The sequence below is a fragment of the Tachyglossus aculeatus genome, chromosome 15 (genome assembly GCF_015852505.1).
Source record: "Tachyglossus aculeatus isolate mTacAcu1 chromosome 15, mTacAcu1.pri, whole genome shotgun sequence".
Classification (NCBI taxonomy): Eukaryota; Metazoa; Chordata; class Mammalia; order Monotremata; family Tachyglossidae; genus Tachyglossus; species Tachyglossus aculeatus.
The window spans coordinates 8,878,385-8,904,423 of record NC_052080.1 but is presented as its reverse complement, the minus strand read 5'-3'; the positions used below and the strand labels follow the sequence as shown (position 1 = coordinate 8,904,423).

The following is a 26,039-nucleotide window of genomic DNA, read 5'->3' as shown; positions in this document are numbered from 1 at the left end:
GGTATAGGACTAGAAATGGGAAAGGTGCAATGGAAAGGAAAAAAGTTATGTTTCTTAAAATTAACAGTGTTTCTGCTGGTCCTCAGTAATTGACTGTTCACTCGTCCCGAGTGCACACTGTTTAGATTTACTTGAGGCAAATGAAGAATCAATAATTACAATGATTGAAGAAGTGTGGATAAGAAGCAATGTGGTTTAGTGGAAAGAGCACAGGGCTGGGAGTCAAGAGAACCAGGTTCTAATTCCGGCTCTGCCATTTTCCTGTGTGTGACCTCTTGGGCAAATCGCTCAACTTCTCTGGGCCTCAGTTTCCTCATCTGCTCAATGAAAATTAAATCTCTCTTCCCCCCTCCCCTTAGACTTCAGGCCCCGCGTGGGACAGGGACTATATCTGTCCCATACCCTGTACAATGTTTGGCACAAAGTAAGCACTTAACAAATACCACAATCATGATTACTGCTGGACCTGCTCCATATAGCACTTTTACTTTTCAAAAGCCTTTTCAAATTAATTACAACATTTGTCCTCAGGGCATCTCCATGAGATAGGGAAAGGAAAATATTCTTATCCCCATTCTACAGGTGAGTGAGCTGAGGCCTAGAGAGATGAATCGATTTACCCAAGTCACACACAAAACAGACCTGTGGCAGACCTAGGCCGAGAAGCCAGCTCTCTCGACTCCAATGCCAATATTCTTTCCACTAGGCCACGCTGCTTCTATTGATATGGAGTTGAGAGATCTTTGGGAATGAATCCCAGATTTCTCCAGCAAGTCTCAACAACCACTAAGTGATGAATTGCTGGTGCCTTCCACATCTCAGTGATCTAGACTGCTCCAAAATGCTCTAGACTGCAAACTTCAGGACTAAGTTAAGTCTAAAAACTGACCGCCACTCCCTCCTACACCACCATTCAAGGCTGAAGAAAGTTTCCAGTCAGTGTCATTGAGGAAACAGAGGCCCTAAACCTAAGAATATGATAAAGTGCAGCTCAAGTGATCGACCACTATCCACACATGCATGCGCAGCTGAGATTGTTTAGGTAATCAATCAACCAGTAGTATTGACTGAGTGCTTAGTCTGCACAGAGAACTTTACTAATAGGTTGGGAGAGTCCAATACAGTCAGTAGACATGATCCACGACTCGAGAGAGCTTACATTCATTCTAGCAGGGGACAGAGACAGGTGACTGAGTGGAGCTATCCAGCACCACTGTGGGCAATGTGGGAGGCATATGCTATCTAAAAGGCTCGCACTCAGAGCAAAAGTCCTAGCCATCCCAGGCATTGCTGCTAATCAAATCCTATAAATAGGGTATTCATTGTTTGGAAGAACATGCAGGAACTAATTTCATGATTAACAAGGCTATCCCATCAGCCTCTATGGGCTTCTAGGTGTCACCCCGCAGATTTGCAACCCTGGCTGGAGGGATGTGGAGTAGAAGCTTCCTGCCTCTTCTTCTTCTAGCCTAGTGGATAGAAGAGGAGTCCTTCTGGTCCTTCTGGTCTGGAGAAGGTCCTTCTGGGAGTCAGAAGGACCTGAGTTCTAAGCCCAGTTCTGCCACTTGCGTGCTGTGTGACCTTGGGCAAGTAACTTCTCTGCGCCTCAGTTTCCTTATCTAAAAAATGGGGGTTAAGACTGTGAGACCCATGTGACCATATCCAACCTGATTAGCATATACCTACCCCAGTGCTTAGTATAGTGCCTGGCACACAATGAGTGCTTAACAAATTACAGGAAAAAAAATATTGGACATAAATTCCAACCATACCATGGGTGGCTTTTTCAAAGTGATTCTAAATCATAAAGCAAAGGAGCCAAATAGTGGGTAGATCAATGAAGCCTCGCTAAATTGCAGTGATCATGTCGACTAACTTTATTATACTCTCCCAAGAGCTTAATACAGTGCTTTGCCCAAAGAAAGTGCTCAATAAATACTACTGACTGGTTGTTTGCAATAAACTGTAAATTCCTCTAATTAGTCCACAGCTACCCAAGTTGACCAATCTTTCAATGGAAGTGTGACAGCCTGGGGAAATGGTTTGACGGTGGGATCGTAAATAAAAGGAACAAGAATGCCATATTCACTCTGTTGTTTTCTTTCCTGGGGCCGTTTCAATATTTGTAGCACAGCCAGGTCGCTTGACAAAGGCAAAGAATAACTTCCCCTATGGGGTACATCTATACTTTATTCTATGGAAAGAGCCCGGGCCTGAAACTCCGAGACCCGGGTTTTAATCCTGGCTCCAACGCTTACCTGCTGTGTGACCTTGGGCAAGTTACTAAACTTATCTGTGTCTCAGTTCTCTCATCTGCAAAATGGGGATTAAATACCTAATGCTCTCCCTTCTACTTAGATTTTGAGCCCCAGATGGGACCTGATTTTCTTGTATCCCCCCAGAGTTAAGTGCAGTGCTTGATACACAGTAAATGCTTAACAAATATCACAGCTATTATTATTACTATTAGATTTCTCGGGGCAATGTAAAATCTCTAGCATAAGGCCTCACTAAATTGTCTCTGTTGCTGAAGTGTACTTTCCAAGTGCTTAGGACGTGCTCCGCACACAGTAAGTGCTCAATGAATACGATTCAATGAATGAATAATGAATTAGTCAGGCAGCTGAATTCAAGGAAAAGATCCTTCAAGAGCTCGTTATGGTCAGAGAACATGTCTGTTTATTGTTATACTGTACACTCCCAAGCACTTGGTGCAATGCTTTGCACACAGTAGGAGCTCAATAAATACCATTGAATGAATGAATGCTTCTCTAAACACGCATAATCAATGAAAATTCAAATGACATCCTGAACTACCAAGTGAGTAGACTTATCTGAGCAAGCAAAACCACAAGGAAAAATAACTGAAGAATACTGAAATGCTTAAGCACCATTACCAGAACCTAGGGAACCAAATCCAAAATCAGATAGTTGCCAGTCAAAAGGAAATAAAACAAGCCCTGAGGTTAGATAGATATCTCATTTACGCAGATGAAAAACCATTTACTGAAAACTACTGGACAAGAAAGACGATTTACTTACAAACCAGATTACGAACCGGCACTAGAAGTGCCTCAGTGAAATCCTCTTTAGGATTAATCTGCATTAGAGGAGCAAAGTGTGCGGGATGGGATGCAGTGAGACAGTAGCTAGGTGAGATAGGAGTGGACAAGGTGACTGAGTGCTTTAAAGTCAGTGGTGCCGGTTCTAAGAGTTCATCCACAGTCTTTTCCCATCATCCCTATTTGTCCCTCTGCCACCACACATCTGGGTTAAAATAGTCACTGCAAAACTGGAGAGCAGAGGGTGTGTTTTCAGCACAGGTGTGGGCTCCCTCTGGAAAGGCCAGGGGGGATGAATTTTAGCCATGCAAGGCTCACGATTGTTTTGGGAAAGTTTTCACGGGCATCATCTCACTCCAAATTGGTAGTCGGGTACATAACCATGAGTTTTCTATTGCAGACTTTGGGTCCTCTGCTCAAAGCAGGCAGCCTTTACTCGGGCCCATTCAGAGTTGCCCACAGACCTAGATGACAAATGTAACAGGCTTCCCTGAAGCACTTCTTAAAAATAGAATTGATTTGAAAGCTAAGGGGGAACTGCTGCTATTCATTTACAGCGCTTCTCGATAGTCATCCCACAGAGGAGCCAGGCTCACCATCTCAGCACGTGAAAACAACGTCAGCAAGTAAACTGGAAGTAAAGATGAAGACGAGAAAGCTGCTCTTTCGGGGCCTCGGCTCCAGTGCCAACTAAGCTCTGCTGACATCCTCGCCATGTCTCTCTTTTGCCATTTTAAATGGCCCAAAGCCAATCCCATCAAATAATTGGACAAGACCTGGGTCAGGAGGCTGCAACAACTGCTCAATTTATATCGCCATCATCGTTCAATCTCTAATTCAACAGTGGAGGGAGTCGTAGAAGTTATTCCCCATATAGCTTTCCTTTAGGGATTTCATGAGGAAAGTAAGAAATGAACAGCAAACAGCCTGGATTTGGGGCCATGGCAGGAGACATAGCTAAAAATAAAACCATGGGACAGGAAGCTGAAAATCTGTTCTTCCAAAGGCTCTGAAATATCAACACCTCCAAAAAGAAGGAGAAAAATTTCCCGTATGGGGGCAGTGTGCCGATAACCATTATGCAATACTGCCGGAATTTCAGCCTGGCCTCTTTTGCAAATGGTAACAGAGTACGTGCACAGGGTTACCAGATTGCTCTTAGGAACAAATCGGACCTACCTAGCTTTAACCTACCTTCACCTGCCCTCCACTTCAGTGCCACATAAAGACAGAATATCGATCCGACACCCCTTTCCCACTCAGGTCTTTCTGGGAAAATGGAAGGTGCTAGTGACATAGGGGACAACCTCGTAGCCACCGGATGTCTGGCAACCCTATGCCTATACACTATAACAACGTAAAGAATGCATATCAACGACTGACATGTGGGAGGGGAAATGAACACCACGCCTGGAAGTTATTTCCTGAGAATTTTTGGTATAATGTGTAATAGAAACAGGACAAACAGGAATAAATCAGCTTCTCTGAAAAGTTGTGCTCAGCCACTATGAATTCAGCACCTGTGCCCCACTCAGAAAAAGAAAAATAACAAACAGACTCATGATCCCAGAGAGTTTCTGGCAAAGTCCCAAGAAAAGACAGGGCAGATGAATAGAGAAAATTCATTTGACTTTCAGAACACATTCCTCTCCCACTTGCGATAACAAAACCTAAGTAGAGTTAGCAGATAAATACAAATGGACTATCATGATGCTCAGACAAAGATCCCTTTCAGGCAGACAGGTTGGTGAAGGCTAAGGGAACAAAATATTCCATTTTTAATTAACACAAGTGTTCCCAAATTTGATTTTATGTTTCACCCAGAAGAAATACTCAAAAATTAATGATTCAACTACTGATCTTGTAATATCTTCCCTTTAAAACTCCAAAACACCACCCCTGACCCAAACATAGAGATAAGCTGATCCAAGGCTACTTTCAATTCTATTTCTCATTAAAATAAGTGCTGCTTCTGGAAATATATCATTTTCAGGAAAGAAGAATGAATCCTATTCTCAAAGGTATGTCAACTAAAAACAGAAAGCAAATCAGTCAATCAATGGTATTTATTTAGTGCTGACTGTGTGCAGAGCACCATAGCAAATGCTTGGGAGTGTACAATACAAGAGGGTTGGCAGACATGATCCCTGCCCACTAGGAGCTGAGCAGATTTTTAATTAAGGGACATTGGTATTTACAGTATACTGCTTCTGCTCCTCCAGTAGATCGTAAGCCCCTTGTGGGCCGGGATCTATTAAGTCTGTTGTACTCTTCCAACTACTTGACAGAGTGCTCCTCCACAAACTAAGTGCCCAATAATTACCATCGATTGCTTGATTGATGATTTCCCTGAAATTAACACCATTAAGATAAATATAAACAAGTTTAGCATACAGAGCCTACTAGGCCTGAGGAAGAAGAAGATAAGGATGAGGCTGCTTCATGCTCTCAAACTCAATCTCCACATGCATCTCTCTTCCTCCCTGAAAGGAGAAAAGTGCCAGGATGTTGGAATGTTTACAGGAGTTCAAGGTTGAATGTTGAGGAACAGAAGAAGGGGAGAAAGGGGAGGGAAATGACTCCAGGTTTGTCCTCCTTCCTCCTCCTTACTTCAGACTTTGTTTCCCCCACTACTCCTTGAGGCAGGCTTCATCATGTCTACTACTCGTCCAATGGAGTTCATAGTACAGTGTTCTGCTCACACTAGGCACTCAGTAAATCCTCTTGATTGAGCACAGTACTTTCCCAAATGCAATGGCTTTAGGAAGCAAGGGCTTTGCTTGCTAAGAAGTCACTTAACTTCTCTGTGCCTCAGTTACCTCATCTGTAAAATGGGAATTATAAGTGTGATCCCCATATGGAACAACCGGATTACCCTGTATCTACACCAGCGCTTAGAACAGTACTTAGCACATAATACGCACTTAAATACCATAATTAAAATTATTATTATTGTTTTGGTACCTGGTCATTGAAGTGCCAGTACTTGCGGTGACTTTTCTGTTGGGTGGCCGCTCCCTGCTTTTTCTCACTTTCCACCGCTCCCCATTATTCCCTTTCATTTATTTAAACACCTTGGATTTAGATGCAATCTACTACATAAATTATAACCACCAAATAATATTGTGCAGTTAATGTTAATGGTGTTTAAAAATCAAAATCAAAAGGGGGCTTTTATTGCTTGAGAGAGAAATACTTTTTAAAAGTAACTTATGCTAAGTTAAACAAACCAGAGTTATTTTCAGGGTTAGTCATGGAAACATAAGTGAAATCTGACATTGCATAGGCAGGTGTTCTGCTATAATTATTTCAATGCATATGATTTTTAACACTTTTTTTGTTGAGAAGGCCACTCACAATGAAGCCTTGAGCATGATTCTAAATCTGAACTGCAAAACCCAATCCTGTCAGAAAGTAACAAATAATCACTAAAAATAATATTTCTCAAAAGACTTACATTGAGATAAAACTCATCATCGAAACCTGTAATAAACCTCATTATAGTATCACAAATCATATGTTATTTAGACTGTGGCCTTCCCTAAGCATTATGGAGCAAACGAACATATTGTCTTTTCAACAAATGACTAAGCTAGTCCTCTTATAATATGGGTAATAATAACTATGATAATAATAATAACAACCGTTGTATTTGTTAAGCACTTACTTTGTGCCAAGCACTGAACTGAGCGCTAGGGTAGATACAAGATAATCAGGTCCCACATGGGGCTCACAGTCTAAGTAGGAGGGAGAATAAGCAATTAATCCCCATTCTGCAGATGAGGGAACTGAGGCCCAGAGAAGTTAAGTGGCTTGCCCAAGGTCACACAGCAGACACATGACAGAGCCAGGATTAGAACCCAAGTCCTCTGACTCTCAGGCCTGTGCTCTTTCCTCTAGACCACACTGTTTCCTTAAGGATAAGGACAAGCAATAAGGGCATTCAGAAAGAATTGAGGACTAGTTTCTTGCTACTTTTAAGCTTATTACAAAGAACTGAGTAACTGTGCTGCCGAAATTTAACTTTCCCTAGGAAATCCCAATTTGTCCGTGAACCTTGAAATGGCAGGATTTTTCCAATCTGGGGGTGCATCATGGAGCACGCATAACTACTAAGACAATTTTTTCTTGCATTACATTGAGGTCATATTTTTTCCAGATTTCCCCAGAAATCTGTCATTAATGGACACGAGCCCAGTGTTCAAAAGTTCTTGGAAATTTGCCTTTGGGGATTTTTTGACTCTTTCTCTTCCAAAGGAGGCCTTCACAATCCTGCAGGTGAGAACCGTGACCATTTCTTAAAGTTTGACTATGATAAGTGGTTTTCGAATAACTGACTTGTTAGTCAGAAATGACTTTTTCTTTTCCCCATCTGTGCTTTAAGACCACCCCGCACCCCCATCTCTCATCCTTATGTAATCATGACCATAAAAGTCAAGTAAGGAAGTACACGATTCTGCTTTTCATTAGGTTCGGCATCTAAACCAGAATACCTTGGCCAATTTCTACAGGATCCTAGATAACAACAAAAGACTGAAGAGATGGGTCCCCAGCAGGTTACCGGTGTTGAAATGAGGCTTTAATTCAGGCCCAGGAAAGAGGGAGTGGTTGGTGACATTAGAGAATCAGCGTGGCTCAGTGGAAAGGGTACGGGCTTTGGAGTCAGTGGTGATGGGTTCAAATCCCAGCTCCACCAATTGTCAGTGTGTGACTTTGGGCAAGTCACTTAACTTCTCTGTGCCTAAGTTACCTCATCTGTAAAATGGGGATTGACTGTGAGCCCTCCGTGGGACAGCCTGATCACCGTGTAGACTCCCCAGTGCTTAGAACAGTGCTTTGCACGTAGTAAGTGCTTAATGCCATTATTATTATTATTACTATTGTTTTCTCCCCAAACCAGAGACAATTTCTGGATGACCCCGGAGCTCAGTTTTACTGTAAAGGGATTCTGAGGCCTGTGTAGGGACACATTAACTTCACACTAGGCCGGAAACGCCAAGAATGCATTGGAACTGACTCAGCTTCCCTAAGGAATGTAGAGAAAGACCAAGAAAATACGAGGGCTCAGTTCTGGACAGGAAAAGGATCACCTATAACCCCACCACCATTCCCCAGAATATCTCCATCAAGGGCTCACACCCTGGATTTAGGTTAAACTGAGCTTGGCTTCCTAAGGCTAAGTCAGTGGGGGATCAAAAGTTGGGGAGAGGGGCAAGGAGGGAAGGGAAAGATGCCATTTCCCAGGTTATCCATTCACTGCATGACATTCAATACATAGCCAGATACGATGCATAAAAGTGTGCGTGTGTGTGCAAAGAGAAAGCCTGTGGATGCGTATGATGAAAATGGAACGAATGTGAAAGCCTAAAATGCAAAATGTGAATTAGTGTTTGTGGAGAGCACACTTTTAATGAAATTGTTAGTATTTCACTCCATCTGTTTTTGATTAAATGAAAGGATTGCCACTTTTATCTACTTTACTATACTCCAGTTTCATGATATAAACTGTAGTTGGAGGAAACATAATAAAGTATGGAGTTACACTGGCCAATAATAACAATTTTCAAATACACAACTGTAAACACTGATAAAATTCAAAACCTCTGGAGGCCTATTCTTATTCTTTTTTCAGAAATCTTTTGAAGATACATATTTTGACACAAAATCCTTGATGGAAAGAATTTCATAAAAGCAACTTAAATAATTAAAATATACTATGTCCCCAGGAAGTTTCAAATTTGCCCGCATGATGAAATATCCCATATTTGCTTGTGCATCTTAGAATTAAATAAATGAATTGCAAAATAATTTTAACAGTGCATCCTTCAGAGGCAGCCGGCTTGGAATGCAATGGAATTTTAGAAAGGATTTCAGGAAAGGTGGTTAGACTTTGATAACCAGGTAGTACCGAGTTGTAATAGGAGTACAATGCACTGTACTAAGCCCTTGGGAAGTTCGAAATAGAAAAGCAATGTGGTGATTATACTTTCATGGGGGAGACAGACAGAAAATACTTACAAAGAGAGTTATCAAAGCAAATAAATGTACAATTGAATAAACATATGCAAAAGTCCTGAGGATGGATGTAAAGGATTTACCTAAGTGCAAGAAATGACTAGTGGACTTGTACAGTTTGGGTTATGGGGGAATTGTAATGGAAAGTTTGTTGTTGGAAGGTGGATAATTTTAGGAGGGCTCTGAATAAGGGATGATCCTCTGTATATCATATTTGGGGAAGGATAGAATTTCAGGCTGGAGGCAAAGCATGAGAAAGGGGATGAAGGCTACAGAAGCATGAATGAGTTATAATCAGAAAGTTAAATTTCGTAGAAATGAAGAGCATGAGCTGGGAAGTAGTGGGTGAGGAGAGCAGATAGGTCCAAGCTGATATAAAGGCTTGAAGCCAACTGTGTCCAGTTTGTGCTTGAGGCAAAGAGAAATGGGAAGTCCATGGAGAGTTTTGAGGAGTCGAGAGCTATGTGCCAAGTGGCACTTCAAGATAAGGAATCAATCAGTAGTATTTATTGGGTGCTTACGCTGTGCAGAGCCCCCATTTTAAGTGCTTGGCTGAGTGCAGTAGAGTTGGAAGACATGGTCCCTGCCCTCAAGGAGAGCTTGCAGGTGTGACAGACACTTAAAGAAATGTCACATAGAAGGATACAAGGGAGAATAAAGGTATGGATGTGGGGGGAGTGCAAGTTCCCAAGTGTTAGCTGATGTAGAAGTGCTGAAGTGGAAGAAGGGGGAGAAGTAGGGTGGGGAGATGAGAGACGAATTGGGGAAGGCCTTCTGGAGGAGACACGATTTCAAAAGGGGCTTGAAGATGAGGAGAGCAGTCGTTTGTCAGTTGTTAAGGGTGAGAGAGTTCCAGAAAGGAGGGAGGGTGTGACCTGGTGAGATGACAATGAGGCTCTAGGAGTACGCTGTCCACAGGTGCTGGAAATAGGAGATAACCTGCCTTGGCAGCCTCTCTTCTCTGCCCGCCCTCCATTGCCCCAGTATAATAATAATAATGATGGCATTTGCTAAGCGCTTACTATGTGCAAAGCACTGTTCTAAGCGCTGGGGGGATTCAAGGCGATCAGGTTGTCCCACCGGGGGCTCACAGTCAATCCTCATTTTACAGATGAGGTAACTGAGGCTCAGAGAAGTTAACTGACTTGCCCAAGGTCACACAGCAGACATGTGGCGGAGCTGGGATTAGAACCCATGACCTCTGACTCCCAAGCCCGTGCTCCTTCCACTGAGCCGCACTGCTTCTACGGTTTAGCTTGCAAACCCAAACCTTAGAAAATCACTCCCTGGGTGGTCAAGAAATACATTCTGAATTCTGGGTCAGAGGAGTTTGGGAAGTGTTCACATTAGATATATACCTTTATATATGTATATATGTTTGTACATATTTATTACTCTATTGATTTATATATTTATTTTACTTGTACATATCTATTCTATTTATTTTATTTTGTTAGTATGTTTGGTTTTGTTCGCTGTCTCCCCCTTTTAGACTGTGAGCCCACTGTTGGGCAGAGACTGTCTCTATATGTTGTCAACTTGTACTTCCCAAGCGCTTATTACAGTGCTCTGTACATAGTAAGTGCTCAATAAATATGATTGATTGATTGATTAGATCAGTGGAAAAATAACCGGAGCAATAATGAGAATCAGTGTGGCCTAGTAGATGGTGCACAGGCCTAGGAGTCAGAAGAAACTGGGTTTTAATCTGCTAAAACTTGGGTCTGCTGTGTGACCTCAGGAAACTCACTTCACTTCTCTGTGCCTCAGTTACCTCATCGGTAAAATGGGGATTAAGACTGTGAGCCCCATGTGGGATATGAACTGTGTCCACACTGATTACCTTTTTTCTACCTCAGTACTTAGGACAGTGCCTGGAATATAGTAAGTACTTCGCAAATACCATTAAAAATAAAATAAAATAATGGTGACCTAAAAAAGTCAAATCAAAAGAAGTATGTGACCACCACCCTGTCTCTGCCACTGCCCTCAAATGGCCCAGTCTCTCTATCACTCTGTCAGGCGTGAAGGACTGTGTCTTAAGAGTCCTGCTCTCCCAGCAGAGCAGAGTCGGAATAAGCCTCTTGAGTGTCTCTTGTGGGAATAAAGTGATTTTGTTCTCCTCTTCCACATGACAGAGAACTGGACTCCTTCAGAGAATTACACTGAACACCAACCATTACTGAGCATCAAAACCTTCCAAAGGACCATTTTCCCATTTTTTATCTTATCCTATAACATTAGAAATGATTACCCCCCTACAAATGACTAAAAGATGATACTTTAGAAAATAGTAGTTCCTCTATTTTGTCCACATGTCCTGATTGTCACTGGGCCAGGTAATCATTAAATACAGCCTTCATTGGACTGGTGTCCATAATAGGTTTCTCAGTGCTCTGAGAATCCAGGGATTTTAACCCGATAAGGAAGAACAAGCAGACTATATAGCCAAACTGGCACATTAAACCCAGTCCAACTGTAAGCAGTCTGAGAGTACTTCTGGACAGCTGGGAAGCATGCTAAAAATACCTCTTGGTAGTGTTGGCACCGAGCAAGAAAAGACTCCTAAGGAACAGAGAGATTCGTGATTTTTCTCCAGGGCACAATGCGCATTTGAAATATATTTGGGGACAGAATCCAAGTATCCTGAGGTTTATTTATGTGTACAATTCTCTAGGGATTCAGAGCCCACCTCGCATGTACCTCACCCTTGCTCTATCAAAGCCCGCCAACTCTGTGGACCAAGTTAGGAACACAACTGGCATGGACAAGGGGAGTGTGAGTGGTGCTGTACAAGAAATCAATCAGTCGCATTTATTGAGCACTTACTATGTACAGAACTCTGTACTGAGCACTTGGGAGAGTAGCAGCGTGGCTCAGTGGAAAGAGCATGGGCTTGGGAATCTGAGGTCACTGGTTCAAATTGCGTCTCTGCCAATTGTCAGCTGTGTGACTTACTTCTCTGTGCCTCAGTTACCTCATCTGTAAACTGGGGATTAGGACTGTGAGCCCCCCATGGGACAACCTGATCACCTTGTATCCTCCCCAGCACTTAGAACAGTGCTTTGCACATAGTAAGTGCTTAACAAATGCCATCATGATTATTAAGACAACAGAATTAGCGGACACACTCCCTGCCCCTCACGAGTTTACAGTCTCCGATCCATTTTCAAGACCCAAACCTGTCCATCCTTTTCGATGGGAGCATGCCACGGGGGCTGAAAATACTCGAGTGACTCACAATCTATGTGCCAATGAAGACTGTCCTTTCCTGCACCGATGTGTTTACCACTTGCAGTGCCTGTCACTGTTTATAATTTGGAGTCTCTGGACTCCGTAATGAGACGGGGAAAAGTGGTCAGGGGACACCCAAAGTGCTAGATTAACCAAGGAGTAAACAGAGAAGCTTAAAGCAATGTAAAATATTTTGAGTGAGTTCTTTTTAATAAAGGACATGGGTTAAGTCAATTTAGAGATGAGTCCCCGGCTAGATCCCTGTTATGAGCAGCAGCTCAAACAGACATTCTTTAATTGCTACAGCCCATGAAAGAAAACAAGGAAAACCACCACTTTATTTTGGTTTCAAAAAGGCCCTGTGAAACATAAGTCTTTTCATAAACATAGTATCTCTTTTCTAAGTTTAGGGTGGTAAAACTGCCACCCATCAAGTATCGAATTCTGAATTTTCTCTTTCATAAGGTCAGATACAGTTTAAAAGAGTTTCCTGAGAAGATTGCTTTTTGAGAGGCCCCAATCTACTTCTCACAATATTCTAAGTCTGGTCATTAATTCCACACACTTAGCTTGAACTGGCGAGACTACGTAACAGAAAAAGGGATTTTCTGTTGGCTAATTGACTTTCTGCAGAAAATTTCTTACAGCCAAGTGTGTTCTTTCTCCTTCCCTTACACTGCTACGGTGATTGGCTGGTTTTACTTTAAATCTTCAGTATTCCTTCTATACATAGAAAAGGGGTGACTTTTTTGAACACTATTTTTGCCTAAGAGTCTACAGTACAGTCTCTCTATTCAAGACCTCTTTTTTGTGTCTAATTTCCTTTCACTCATTCCCCATTGAGAAGACATTTAGACTGGCCCTTGGGAGAACCTCAAGTTCTTACAGTCCTCTAGACTGTCAGCTCACTGTGGGCAGGGATTTGTGCCTGTTCAATTGTTGTGTTGTGCTCTCCTAAGTGCTTAGTACAGTGCTCTGCACACTGTAAGTGCTCAATAAATATGACTGATTGAGTCCACTGGCAGAATTTCAATCTCCTGTTGATTCAGAGGTCAGGAGCATCAGAAGTACTAGAGCGCAGAGGTTTGAGAGACTTTCTCTAAGGCAACTTTACCTAGCAACATTATCGTCATCATCCTCAATGGTATTTACTGATCTCTTACTGTGTGCAGAGCACGCTCCTAAGAACTTGGAAAAACACAACAGTGTTGGTAGGCACATTCCCTGTCCACAGCAAGTTTACAGTCTACAGAACAGGTTTTTAGGAAGCAGATTTCCTAAAAATGAGCAGGATAGAGTTCAGGCTTATGTGTCAATCAATCAATCAATCAATCATATTTATTGAGTGCTTACTGTGTGCAGAGCACTGTACTAAGCACTTGGGAAGTACAAATGTCAGAGTGTAATAAGTCCAGTTTATGGCACTAAATTAGGTACAGTTCTTTTTGATGTTGCAATGATTTTATGTCTGTGTGACTGAATTAAAGACTTACAGAGCTAGAAGAGATCTCAGGTAGCATTCTGGAACCAGCCTTCTACTTCTAAAGAGATGAATGAGAAAACCATCCAGGATAAAGGTTTCTTTAGAGACCTCCAGGATGGGGGTGTTTTATCACTTTAAAAATCAGTAATATTGACTGAGCACTTACTCTGCTCTGAGCTCTTTATTGAGCACTTAGACCTTGAGTCCCATATGGGCCAGGGACTGTTTTCAAACTAACTTGTATATTCCCCAGTCCTGAGAGCATAGCTTGACACCTAGAAGCTCTTAAATACCACAATAATGGTAATAGTAATAATGATAATTAGACTCAAATGCTGCTCTCAAGAAACTTACAATATAGCAGACCTTAGCAGTTCATTAAGTTCTTTGACCCAAAAGATGGATTTCCTTGAATATCACCCACTTGAAATTAGAATGATCCCAACACTAATACAGGGATGAGATATTGGGTCGGTCCAACAAAAAAAGGGAAATCAAAGGAAATATCAAGGAAGGCAAATCATCATTGGGTGAGAAGCCACAGAGATCAATTACATTAGGAAAGTTGAAACCTAAGAGAAAGTTTCAGGTCTAAATACTATCCGTAGGCCAGGTGGGAGAATTTGATTAATCACAGACACTCTCCTAAGTGCTTGGGAGAGTACAATATAACAATATAACAGAAACATTCTCTGCCCATAACGTGCTTCCAGTCTCCATTTTAGAGAGGTAGCTAACAGTAGAGAAAATGCAGTTGCCTTCTGTGTGGCCCTGAGCAAGTTACTTCATTTATATGTGCCTCAGTTTCCTCAACTGTAAAATGGGGATTACATAATGCCCTTTTTTGGGGGAGGGGGGCTGGAGGAGGGGAGTTACGGTATTTGCTAAGTGCTTACTATGTGCCAGACACTGTACTAAGTGCTTGGGTAGATACAGGCTAATTAGGTTGGACACAGTCGATGTCCCACATGAGGTTCAGAGTCTAAATCCCCATTTTACAGATGAGGTAACAGAGGCATAGAGAAGTTAAATGACTTGCCCAGGTTGCACAGCAGACAAGTGGCAGAGCTGGGATTAGACCCCCCAGCGCCTTCTGGCTCCCAGACCTATACTCTTTCCACTAGGTCATGATGCCTCAACCACCGCCTTGGACCGTTAGCCCCATGTAGGACAGGGACTGTGACCGATCCGATAATACTGTAATAAGCGGAGAGCTCGGCACATAACCAATACCATTATCACTATAGAAGCAGTGTGGCTCAGTGGAAAGAGCAGAGGCTTTGGAGTCAGAGCTCAAGTGTTCAAATCCTGGCTCCGCCAACTGTCAGCTGTGTGACTTTGGGCAAGTCACTTGACTTCTCTGTGCCTCAGTTACCTCAACTGTAAAATGGGGATTAAAGCTGTGAGCCCCCCATGGGACAACCTGATCACCTTGTAACCCCCCCAGTGCTTAGAACAGTGCTTTGCACATAGTAAGTGCTTAACAAATACCATCAGTATTATTACGCTCATCATCATCATCAACACTCAATAAACCAGACCCGTCTCTTTCACCAGTCCCCCTCTTATGGTTACGAACCTATGGGCAGATGGCTTCACCACCAGATCATCCCCGTGCTGTCTCGGCACAAACCCCGACTCACGCGCTGCAGTCCCACCACCACATCCCCGTCATGGCCACCCAACAACCGATGCAGCCCCCGCAGCCGATGATGCCGATGCCAGGCCAGCACTCCGTGACCCCAACACAGCACCATCAGTCAAACCTCCCTCAGCCAGGCCAGCAACCCTTTCAGCCCCAGTTTCCCCAGAAGCCAACTCATCGGCCAATCCAGCCCCAGGCCCCGGTCCACCCCATGCCACCGATGCCACAGCCGCAGCTGCCTCCGATGTTCCCCTTGCAGCCTCTGCCCCCGCTGCTGCCAGACCTGCCCCTGGAGCCATGGCCGGCAACTTGACAAGACCAAGCGAGAGGAAGTGGTGAGTCGTCCCTTTTCTCGTTCCCGGTGACCTCCCCAAGCAAACGGTCAAGTGGGATCGCCCCATTCCCGCCACTTCTGCACCACAGCCTCGCCACGTCCAGCACAGGCTCAGGTCTTCTCTCTCCCACCCTGTTGTTGATGTTCAAGGAATTCTAGGCCCATTCTTCCCATAACCTGAGTGACAGTCATTCTCTTAATAGTATTTGTTGACTGTCTGCTGTGGGCAGGGCAGTGGACCACGTGCTCTTATTGAGGATTAAAAGTAGAAAAAGAAAATAGTCTGTCTGTCTTGTTGGGATATAGGACAGCCTAGCATTTAATACTCTCTTCGTGGGTTTCATTTCAGGATTAAGGAGACCAGACAATCCAAAGAGGGAAGACATATGCTAGGAATTTTCATTTCCTTTCAAGAATGACTACAACCCATCCACTACCATCAACGGTTTATGCATTCACTAACTCTACTTCTGGGTGAATTCTTTAACTAAAAATGTTCTTTTAGCAAACAATACAATGTTCAAAAAAATTATTCTTTTGAGTTTTTGGTTGACTAAAGAACCTGAAAACTTTAACCCACCGGAACTAACTCAGAAATGGAATGAATTCACTGACAGAATTCAGTATTCAATTTACTGAAACTTACAATTCTATGTTTAAGAGAGCAATGCTATAATGTCATAGATTATTGATATAAATGGCATTTTACACCCAAGATACAAAGAGTAGTTTAAAAGAGGTCCCAGACAACATTTAGCCCTTGTATGAACTTGAACTGAGTGGAGGGATGTTTAGTGGAAGAATTCGTTACATTGGTAGAGGATAAACTGCTTATAGGATACTTATATTAAAAACTCAGCTTGGACCTGAAACTCTTTATAAGTGATATGTACATCTTCATTTTACAGAATATCTTTTATTGCACTACTACATTATCCTCACTGACCAAAATCTTTCCACATAGTGAATGAATTGCCAATGTGATAAATAAAAGTTACCACTGTTGAAACAAATAGGCAAGATTAATTTTATTAAATTGTCATAAGATTCTTAAATATTTTTATACATACTCATGCATCACAACTTAAATCCCATTTAGACACTCATCAATCAATATCCAGCACCATCAATTCTTTTAAATGAATTTGCCCACAAAGGAGTTTTATCTGCCTAACAAATTCTAGTGTGATTATGATAATACTATTATTGACATAAAATAGTAGTAGCAGTAGCAGCAGCAGTGGTAATTTTCTGAGAAGAGTACCAATGCTTATATTAGTACATTGGCTGTCTTCAGTTAACATTTAGCAAACAAAAATCAAATTGGCATAATTGGACTTGTCTTGAAGCACGTTTTGAAGGACAAAGGGAGACACAGGTTTGATAGCTCCATTCAATGAAAATAATAAGCCCAAAGACACAAAAAAATTAAGTAAAAATCTATGTTGTAAATGACAACTTTGAAGAGCTACTAAACATGATACTAATGTGACCAATAGACATTGGACTTTTGCCTGCTACATCAGCATAATTCCTTTATAAGAAAAATGAATAACATCCTTCTTCCTTTTTAAGAGTGGCGAAATCACTCTGAAAATTTCAAATTCTTTTCTCTGAATTTCATATTCACATTTACCATGGCTAAATGCCCCCATGACCGCCTTTAAAGCCCAGTGACTTTCTAAGATAGCGAATTATAGAAACTACCCGTATTCAATTCTTTCACTGGAAAAAATATTCCTAAAATCTCCTAGGGAAACAAATTCTAAATACAAGAAATGCCTACCTTAGATAGTGAATTCAGTTGTCTATCAAGTACAAGAAGAATTTTCCGCCCTCTTGGGAACCTCTTTCTTCCTCCTGAGAGTCTCAACGTAACATACCCTCATGCATCATTTCGCATCGCCCAGTTAGCTAGATCGAAACCTACCTCTTTGTTTTCCTCAGGACACATGTGCCTCTCTGCTTCCTTTCACTCTCTTCTAGCTCCCCTTAGTTCTTAGTATCTAGATGTCGAGCAAATTCCAGCTGGATCCCATTTTTCAGATGTTTTAGGTAAAAGATGCAATTGTTTCAAGTTTATTCTATGGGCACTCAAGGAGTGGTATCACCAAGGCTAGATCTAGGTAGGAGAAGGTGGAGAAAATGAAATGGGTGGGGTGAGAGACAAGCAGGCAGGAAGAACAACAGTGGAGATGGGAGAAGGGAGAGGAAGGACTGAATATAAAACAAAGCATAAAAACAAGGGGCAGAATATGGCTTAGAGCCATACCACCTTGTGTTGGGATCCTGTCAGAGTCCCTTCTGCTACAAAGGGTCAAGGTAGGTCGCCATCCAAATGGAAAATTCCCAAGACCATCTAAGTCCTTCAGGAAGTGGTGATGGTGAATCAGCCATTGGCATTCTTTTGATCGACTAGGCTCTCAAAACTGGTACCAATCAGTAACACTTCCTGGATTAAGACTCCCTGCTAAAACTGTGGGGTGGTAGATGGGAGGATATGAACCGGGAGAAGACAAGCTGGTCGAGGAAGAACCTGAATGTCTGATGGCCTGGCCAAAGGAACGGATTGTGAGCACGTGTACATACGCACAGCAATGGATCGAGTGAGTACTACACAGCAATTTTCCTTAACAAAGTGTTTTATAATAAAGACACCCTCAGAATATGCTTATGACCATTTTTAGTCATGGATCAAAGAATCAACAACCTCAGGAAACCCAGGAAAACCCAAGGCCCAGATCCACAAATGTTTAGGAAAAACTAGAGGACTCATAAACATTTAAAAGGGCTAGAACAACATTTTAAATTTCAAACTACAAAATGGTAATGAGTACTCATCACTATGTATTATTCAGTCTTCCCCTACTCTGTACTTGAAAGTCCTTGAAAGAAGAAAAATCAGACTATGCCATTTTATTTTCAAAATGCTTCAAACCCACCCTGGATCCTTATATGAGGTATGAAGATTTGGTTTGTCCTTTTAAATAGTTAATTTCTTATAGCGCAGCATGAAGGACTGATGGAAGACCACTGTAGCAGACAGACCAGCCTGGAGAGATGAAGTTCTCTCTTTCAAAGAGTTGGTATTTTTTTAAGGGCTTTCAATTTGCCAGGCACTGTGCTAAACCCTGGGCTAGACCCAAGAAAATCACAGAAGATACAGTCCCTGCCCCACAAGCGCCGCCACAAACTAAAGGAGGAAGAACAAGCATTTTACAGCCATTTTTACAAGTGAGGAAACTGAGACACGGAGATGTGAAATAACTTACCCAAGGTCAGAGAGCTGACAAGTGTTAGAGCTGGGACAAAAACCCAGATCTCCTTTTCATTAGGCTGCACTGCTTTGAGCAAAGGTTTCTGAAGAGCAGGATTCCAAGAGGCTGATTCAAAAACAGACACAGATCAGGAAGATAAGTAATGCGAATGTGTCTTGTGATTCAAGGTGCCATAAAAAAGATCACTGTATGAGGCAAATGCATTAATTAGTGTACCAAAAAACTGCCTTTAATTGATTTCACATTGTGTATGTGCTACACAGAGAGAGCTTTCTCTGGACAATAGTAGTTAAGAGCCCAAGCAATCTTAGTTTAAATGTGTGACATAATATTTGGTCTAAACGATCCTGAAGATTCTAGCCCCAACTTTTCCACAAAGCAGTGCAGCAGCAAGACCGTTTCTGTACTTCTTTCTGAATTCTCAAATGGCAATGTTCTCCAGAACAGCTGATTCAATGTTTCTTTTTCTCCCTGATGTATTTTACATGCTTCAGAGCTGGCCAAGGAATTCACCATGGAGGGGTCCCTTATTTGTTGACCTAAGTGGAATGGTACAATCCAATCACCTGGTTTCAGTTGAAAGGGTCCTGCCCCTTTGTTCCACTTCAAAAGAGATCTCTCCTGGGGATCTCTCTTGGTTTGGATGCCAGGATCTCTTTTAGACTTCAACTGGAACTCTAGGCACAACATGGACGGGGGGGAAATAGAGAGTTTGTGCTCACATCTGGAATTCACTTATTGAGTTGACGATGAAAATGCGCTCTTGCCACTGAATGACACTAACAGAGTTATTCTGTATTGACATGAAAGTATCTTGGATCATACATCCTTTGTAATAGCCATTGAAGAATTACGACAGTATCTTTTCACCCTAGAAACCAATACTGACTAACCAGATTCTCTGGGTGAGAATGAAGTAACGTGGCCAAGTGGAAAGTCAGCCCGTTGTTGGGTAGGGATCGTCTCTGTCTGTTGCCGAACTGTACTTTCCAAGCGCTTAGTACAGGGCTCTGCACACAGTAAGCGCTCAATAAATACGATTGAATGAATGAGTGAAAGCACATTGACCCGTGAGTCAGGCGCTGTGGGTGCTAATCTCATTTCAGCAACTTGTCTCTAGGTGCCTTTGGGTGAGTCACTTTACCTCTGCAGGATTGTTTCGTCCTCTGTGAAATGGGGATTCTCCCTCCTTGTTAGACTATCAGTCCCATGAGAGGGAGGGACCACATCTGCCCTGTTAAGCTTCTTTCTACCCCAGCGGTTAGTGCAGTGCTGGGCACCCAGTGAGTACTTAACAAATACAACAATTATTAATCATTGCAGTGGTTCTGCAGGCTCTAAGAGGCTGGATCGAGAACCTGGAGGACCAACTCAAACCTGATGCTATCTGCTACTGCGGAACAGCATCATGGGGGATGAAACTGCTATGGGCAGCAGTAGCCCTAAACCACCTTTAATTGGAGAGGCAGCTCGGCCTAGTGGAAAAAAGCGCAGGAGCCAGGAGTCCTGGGTTCCAGTTTTGATTCTGCCACTTTACTGCTGTGTGACCTTCAGTAAGTCACTTAACCTCTCTGGGCCTCAACTGCCTCATCTATAAAATGAGGATAGAATAGACTGTGAAGCCCCATATGGGAAAGGGATGGTGTCCAATTTCATAATTTGTATCTACCCTGATGCTTAGCACAGAGTGAGCATTTAATAATGTCATAATTAATAATTATGCTCTTTGTTGAGCAATTACTATGTCCAAGCACCCTTCTATGCACTGGGGCAGATACAAGTCAATGAGGAGGCACACAATCCCTGTCCCACATGGGGCTCACACTCTTAATCCCCATTTTACCGATGAGGGAACTGAGGCCGAGAGAAGTTTAGAGACTTGCCCAAGGTCACACAGCAGACATGTGGTTGGAGCCGGGATTAGAACCCAGGATCTTCTGACTACCAAGCCCATGCTCTATCCACTAAACCATGCTGCTTGAGGACCCTTAGTGGAGAGGAAGAACCAGAGACATTTTGTAGTGCAGGAAAATGGAAAGAGATTACAGTTACCCTTTTCCCTCCTCGCAGTGCCATGTAAACCCACCGGAAAGAATTTGTTGAAGCCCTAAATAGGGAAAGAAACTTTAAGAAAAATGACCATAAACTACTAAGGGTTCAAAACTCCCAAAATGGAAATTAGCAAAACAAATCTAATTCATTTAGAAAGCAGACTTCAGTAGGCTTAGACATCTTGCGGTTAAGGTTTCATGAAGAAAAGGAAAAGACTAGAGAAGGCTGAAGCACTGGATGTTCTAAAAGAAAACAAAATTAACAAGGAAAAAGACCATCTCCCTGCACCACAAAGGCATGCAAGAAAGGAAGACTGTTTGGGTTGTATAGTGGGTGAGATGTGGAGCCGGGACTAGATGATCATGGTTACTGCAACTATTTATCCTTGTATCTTGAACAACATTCTAAGTGATGGATTGGGACTGTTGTGGGTTTTTATTTTCTCTTGAAAAGCAGTTACGCTTTTCATCAGTATGGCAGAAGTTGCCAATTCCATAATACTCTTTGTGCTATAAAACTTTGGTACTGTCAAACCAACTCTATGGATACATTACCAGAATGATTGCAGATGGAGGTGGGACCTTCGCTATGGGTCAGAGATGACTCAACAGCAAAAGAGAAGGCTATTGTGGGCAGGGAATGTGACTGTTTATTGCTTTATTGTACTTTCCCAAGTGCTCAGTACAGTGGTCTGCCCATAGTGAGCACTCAATAAATACCAATGAATGAAGTGCTCAATAAATATGATTGACTGACTGAGACTATAAGACAACTTCATCCCAAGTAACAGTGTGCAAGGCTTCCAAAGGGTGGTATCCTAGCACATTAATTTAACATAACTGAGGCCAGGTAGATGAAAGAGAAGGGATAGAAGCACCCCCTTCTCAATGCCTTTGAATCTATACCACATGACATGGAATGTGTTCACATAACAACCAACCAATGTTCCCACACATTCCTTTCTTTCTGATCTTTTGAGGGGAGTTTTCCAGCTAAAAGTTGGCCAACTGATTTCAGTGACACTTTTGGTTGGGTTCACAGATGAAATCCCCCTGATTGGCTGTCAGGGGGTGTGTCTGCAAGAACAACTAACTTAAAATCCCCTTGAGACTATATTTTGTGGTCAAAACAGTGAGTTTCAGCATTATTCTTTGGGCAGATTGATCATTAGACTGAGCTTCGCAGGGAACAAAGTCTAAATCTGCAAATTCCAAAGGCAAATTACAGTCCCAAAGGTGACACAATGAGTCATATCCCATCCAGGCTCTGAAAATGTGGAGAGGGGCTGGGGGTGGACAGAAAGTGGAGGGGCTGAGAGACCCAACTGTCAGTGGGTCAGGTCAATAGAGTTGCTACCTATGAATCAGTGACAACAGAGAGAACCAAACAACTGATGAGCGGTGCGGGGGGGGAGGCCTGAGCCAGAGGTTATTTAACATTGTCATAAGTGACCACGATGATGGAATGCCCATTAAGCTGGTAAAATAAGAATATGATTTAAAGGGATCTTGATAAATTAGAAACAGACCCCCTGACGTTCAGTTGAGATGAGAACAAGGAGGAAAATTAAAATTGCATAAATACAAGATTAGGAAAGACTTGCTCAGTGGAAGTCCAATCCAAAGGAAATAGGGGTCATGGTGGGTACTAAGCAGACTGTGAGTCAGCAAAGTGGCATGTTACTTAAAACAATGCATAAACTGTAGTTTTGTATTTAGGAAGCATTATGTAATCTTCCCATTATTCTGCATTTCAGGATCTTCTACTTTCTAGGCTCCTGTTGACTGGGATTAGCTCTTGTTATTCTCTTACCAGTAGGTGTGCAAGCAAAAAATTGGGAGAACCATGAGCAGAACTATATTCTGCATTTGTAGTGAGATGGGATTGGATACCAAACCAGATGAAACTCTTGATTATGAATGCAATTTGCACCGTAAATATATCTGATGAAGTATCCAGGTATTCCCCCCAAATCAAACTGCACAAAAGTGTCTAAAGCAGGACACCTGTGAAGATGCAAATCAGTATTTGAGGACAGTGGGATCAAATCTGGTTGCATGAGGTGTTTCTCAAATACATAACTTTGCCATTCAACACAAGTTAAGTTCAAAGTTGCACAAGGAAAACCAGGAAATAGCTCTTCTAAAGCAGGAGGAGGGAAACTGGCTGGAAACCAGGAAACCTGTGTGATGATGGAAAAAGTGGCTCGGTCTTGGGGAAAAAAAAAAAAGTCCCTAAATGTGAAAGCTGTTTCCAGGGTTTTATCCAGTTTCAAACCCACCCAATAGGATGCCAATTTTTCTAAAGCTGCTGTACTTCTTAAAGTTGATACTAAATGCAGACACGCAAGTGAAGTTAATTATCTTACTTCAAAGAAGCATCTTTTCCGATCCAATTTTCATGCCAAACTCCAGCCTGCGTATGGGAATGAAGAGAAATAGCCAAACTGGGCAAGTGCTATTTGATGGTTGCGGCCAGTCATCATGAAACGTCCGGGGCCATCCCACCCAGAATGTCCCAGCTTTTAAAACTGACCCTTTAAAACAGGTTACTTCGGTTCCTGCTGCCCCCTGCCTCCGCTCCCATCCCCAGTACTCCTTACTCAGAAAGGAGTGGATTTGAGATACCAAGTGCTGCTTCCAGTCCAGGGTTGGCCCTTAGGGAACACTCTCACTGGCAGGCAGCCTTCCTCCCACCACCTTCAGCCCTTGGAAACGGCTTGCTTCCGACACAGGACAAACTCCCCAAATGGCCTCCGGTTTGCACTGAAGCAGGAATCAGACCACTCTCCTCCTTTCGGAAAATCGAAGTGTGGCCTGCTGAACACTCAGTGATGGCCTGTTCCTTGCAACAGTTCCACCTTGGGGCCCTCCTTCCTTCTCTCCTTCTTTGTGTAACCCACCTTTCTAAGGAATGATATCCTGCCGAACAATAACACCTTTCTGTGGAATAATAACAATTGTCTGTTGAGGGTGTGGGTTTGGAGGGTGTGGGTACCCGCCTGAGTGTGAAAGGGATTTCGGGAAGAGGAGGAGGAGGAAGAGGAGGAGGAAGAGGAGGAGGAAGAGGAGGAGGAAGAGGAGGAGGAAGAGGAGGAGGAAGAGGAGGAGGAAGAGGAGGAAGTGACCTCTGAGACCAATGAGTGTGAAATTGGGCCACACCAATTTCTTTTGCAGAGTGCCTCTCTCATCTGTGTCTTTCTCTATCTCATTCTCCCTCTTCATACTGAGAAAATCAGGCAGTTTTCTTCTAAGGTGAGTTCCCACCTTAAGATACTCAAACAGCAACACATTCACAACTGTTTGCTTAGATGATGAGGGAAGAGGGCATTTTCCTAATGGTTTCTTTCGGTGTCAGGGTCAGGAATTGTCAGTAGTCATAATAGTAGTTATTAGCTCTCTGTGGGCAAGGGACCTGTCTCCCAGCTCTTTGATATTGTACTCTCCCAAGCACTTAGTACAGTGCTCTGCACACAGTTAGCACTTGACCAGTTCCACTGATGGATTAACTATCATCACAATGGACAAAGTGCTGCATTATGTGCTGGGGAAAGAATGCACAGGTGGGAATTTGACAAATCTTCTGTCCCTCAGTGGGCTCACAGTCTAAGAATATCCACATTATATGTCCAACTGGCTGTGACCCCTCCAGTGTAATTTTACAAACCAAGGAGAAAGCAACTCCAAGATCTCCTTGCACGGGGATCAGAAATTGATCTGGCGATATACTTATCTAAGTATATCAGAGGTTTGTCATTTTTCTCGAAAATGTAGAACCCAGCATATTTAACTTCCTTTTAATTCTTTCATTTGCAATTTCCCTTGTCTACCACAACCCTGCTGTACAAAGCTTTTTAGAAAGCAGAAATTGTGTTTCCTCAAGCAATCTTGTGTGTCGTGAACATGGAGAGGCCATTTCTGAAAACAGGGGAGAGGGAAGGAAGGAGAGAGTCACTTACTTCTCCTACCTTGCTTCCCATAAACCAGGTTTAGGATTTTAGAGTCTTGCGACTCAAAAAATCATTGATATGCACTACATATAAAGAAAGAGAAAAACTATCTAATTCTTCATCACTGCTTACATATTCTTCTTTTGCTGATTTTCAAGGATGGAATAAGATAAAAAAGGAAAACAATGAAAAAAAATCATTTTTCTATCTTTCAATCTTCTAACTTTGATTCACTTTGAATCACTTTGACTTGAAATGGACTTGAATAATCCTGAATAAAATAATCTCTCTGCCATTTCTAATTTGAAATACGAATCCAGTCGGGTCAGGTCTTAGCCAAGTTATCAAATGCTCGAGCCAAAGATCTTAAAAGTTAGCGCTTTTCTAGTCATTCTTCTCGGGCCTCAGGGTAGCTGAAGAGTGGAATGGGGTGTTGGGAAAGGGTCTATACCCCCCAAATTTCTGGGATTATACAGTTCCCACCAAACATCTTGAAAATGGTCAACAATTCAAGGACTGCATTTCCTCATATGCTCAGGTTTCAGCACCCTGGCTGACACAGCCCATTTTGAAGTCCCTCAAAATTCAGGACTCCAAATAGCTACCCAGTCCCCACAAGACCTACCTCCCACACTGTGCAAAGAACCATTATTTCGAATGTCATCCTCTCCTTTTGGCATTCCCTCTTGAGAATACAGAGTTGACTTTTTAATGATTCCTTTTTAATGATTCCTCAGCAGCTTGTAAACACACATTGAACCAGTTGCCTCTTGTGGCTACCTGCCTCGAGCGGGAGCGATTGTTTGTAAATATGTACCAGGATCTGCTCATAGAGACTGCAAGAATACGCCAGTGAGAAAAGTCAGGGGGGCATTGCCATAGAAACACAGAGAAAGTTCCAGGTGGGTGGCACAGAGAGAAACAATTGGAGAAAGTCTACGGACGCTAACGAAAATCAAGGGAACCGGACTGAGATTTTTCCCCATT

General features: G+C 42.5%; 2 protein-coding genes across 2 annotated transcripts in view; one reads left to right on the top strand and one right to left on the bottom strand.

The window, feature by feature from the left end:
• Positions 1 to 26,039, bottom strand: part of ARHGAP6 (Rho GTPase activating protein 6) — a 292,283-nt gene that overhangs the window by 68,127 nt on the left and 198,117 nt on the right. The gene's annotated exons all lie outside the window — the stretch shown is intronic.
• Positions 4,340 to 16,362, top strand: AMELX (amelogenin X-linked). Its single transcript, XM_038757126.1, is given in 7 exon segments — positions 4,340 to 4,419; positions 7,222 to 7,340; positions 11,755 to 11,855; positions 15,352 to 15,418; positions 15,421 to 15,749; positions 15,751 to 15,774; positions 16,333 to 16,362. Coding segments are annotated over 7 exon segments (750 nt in total).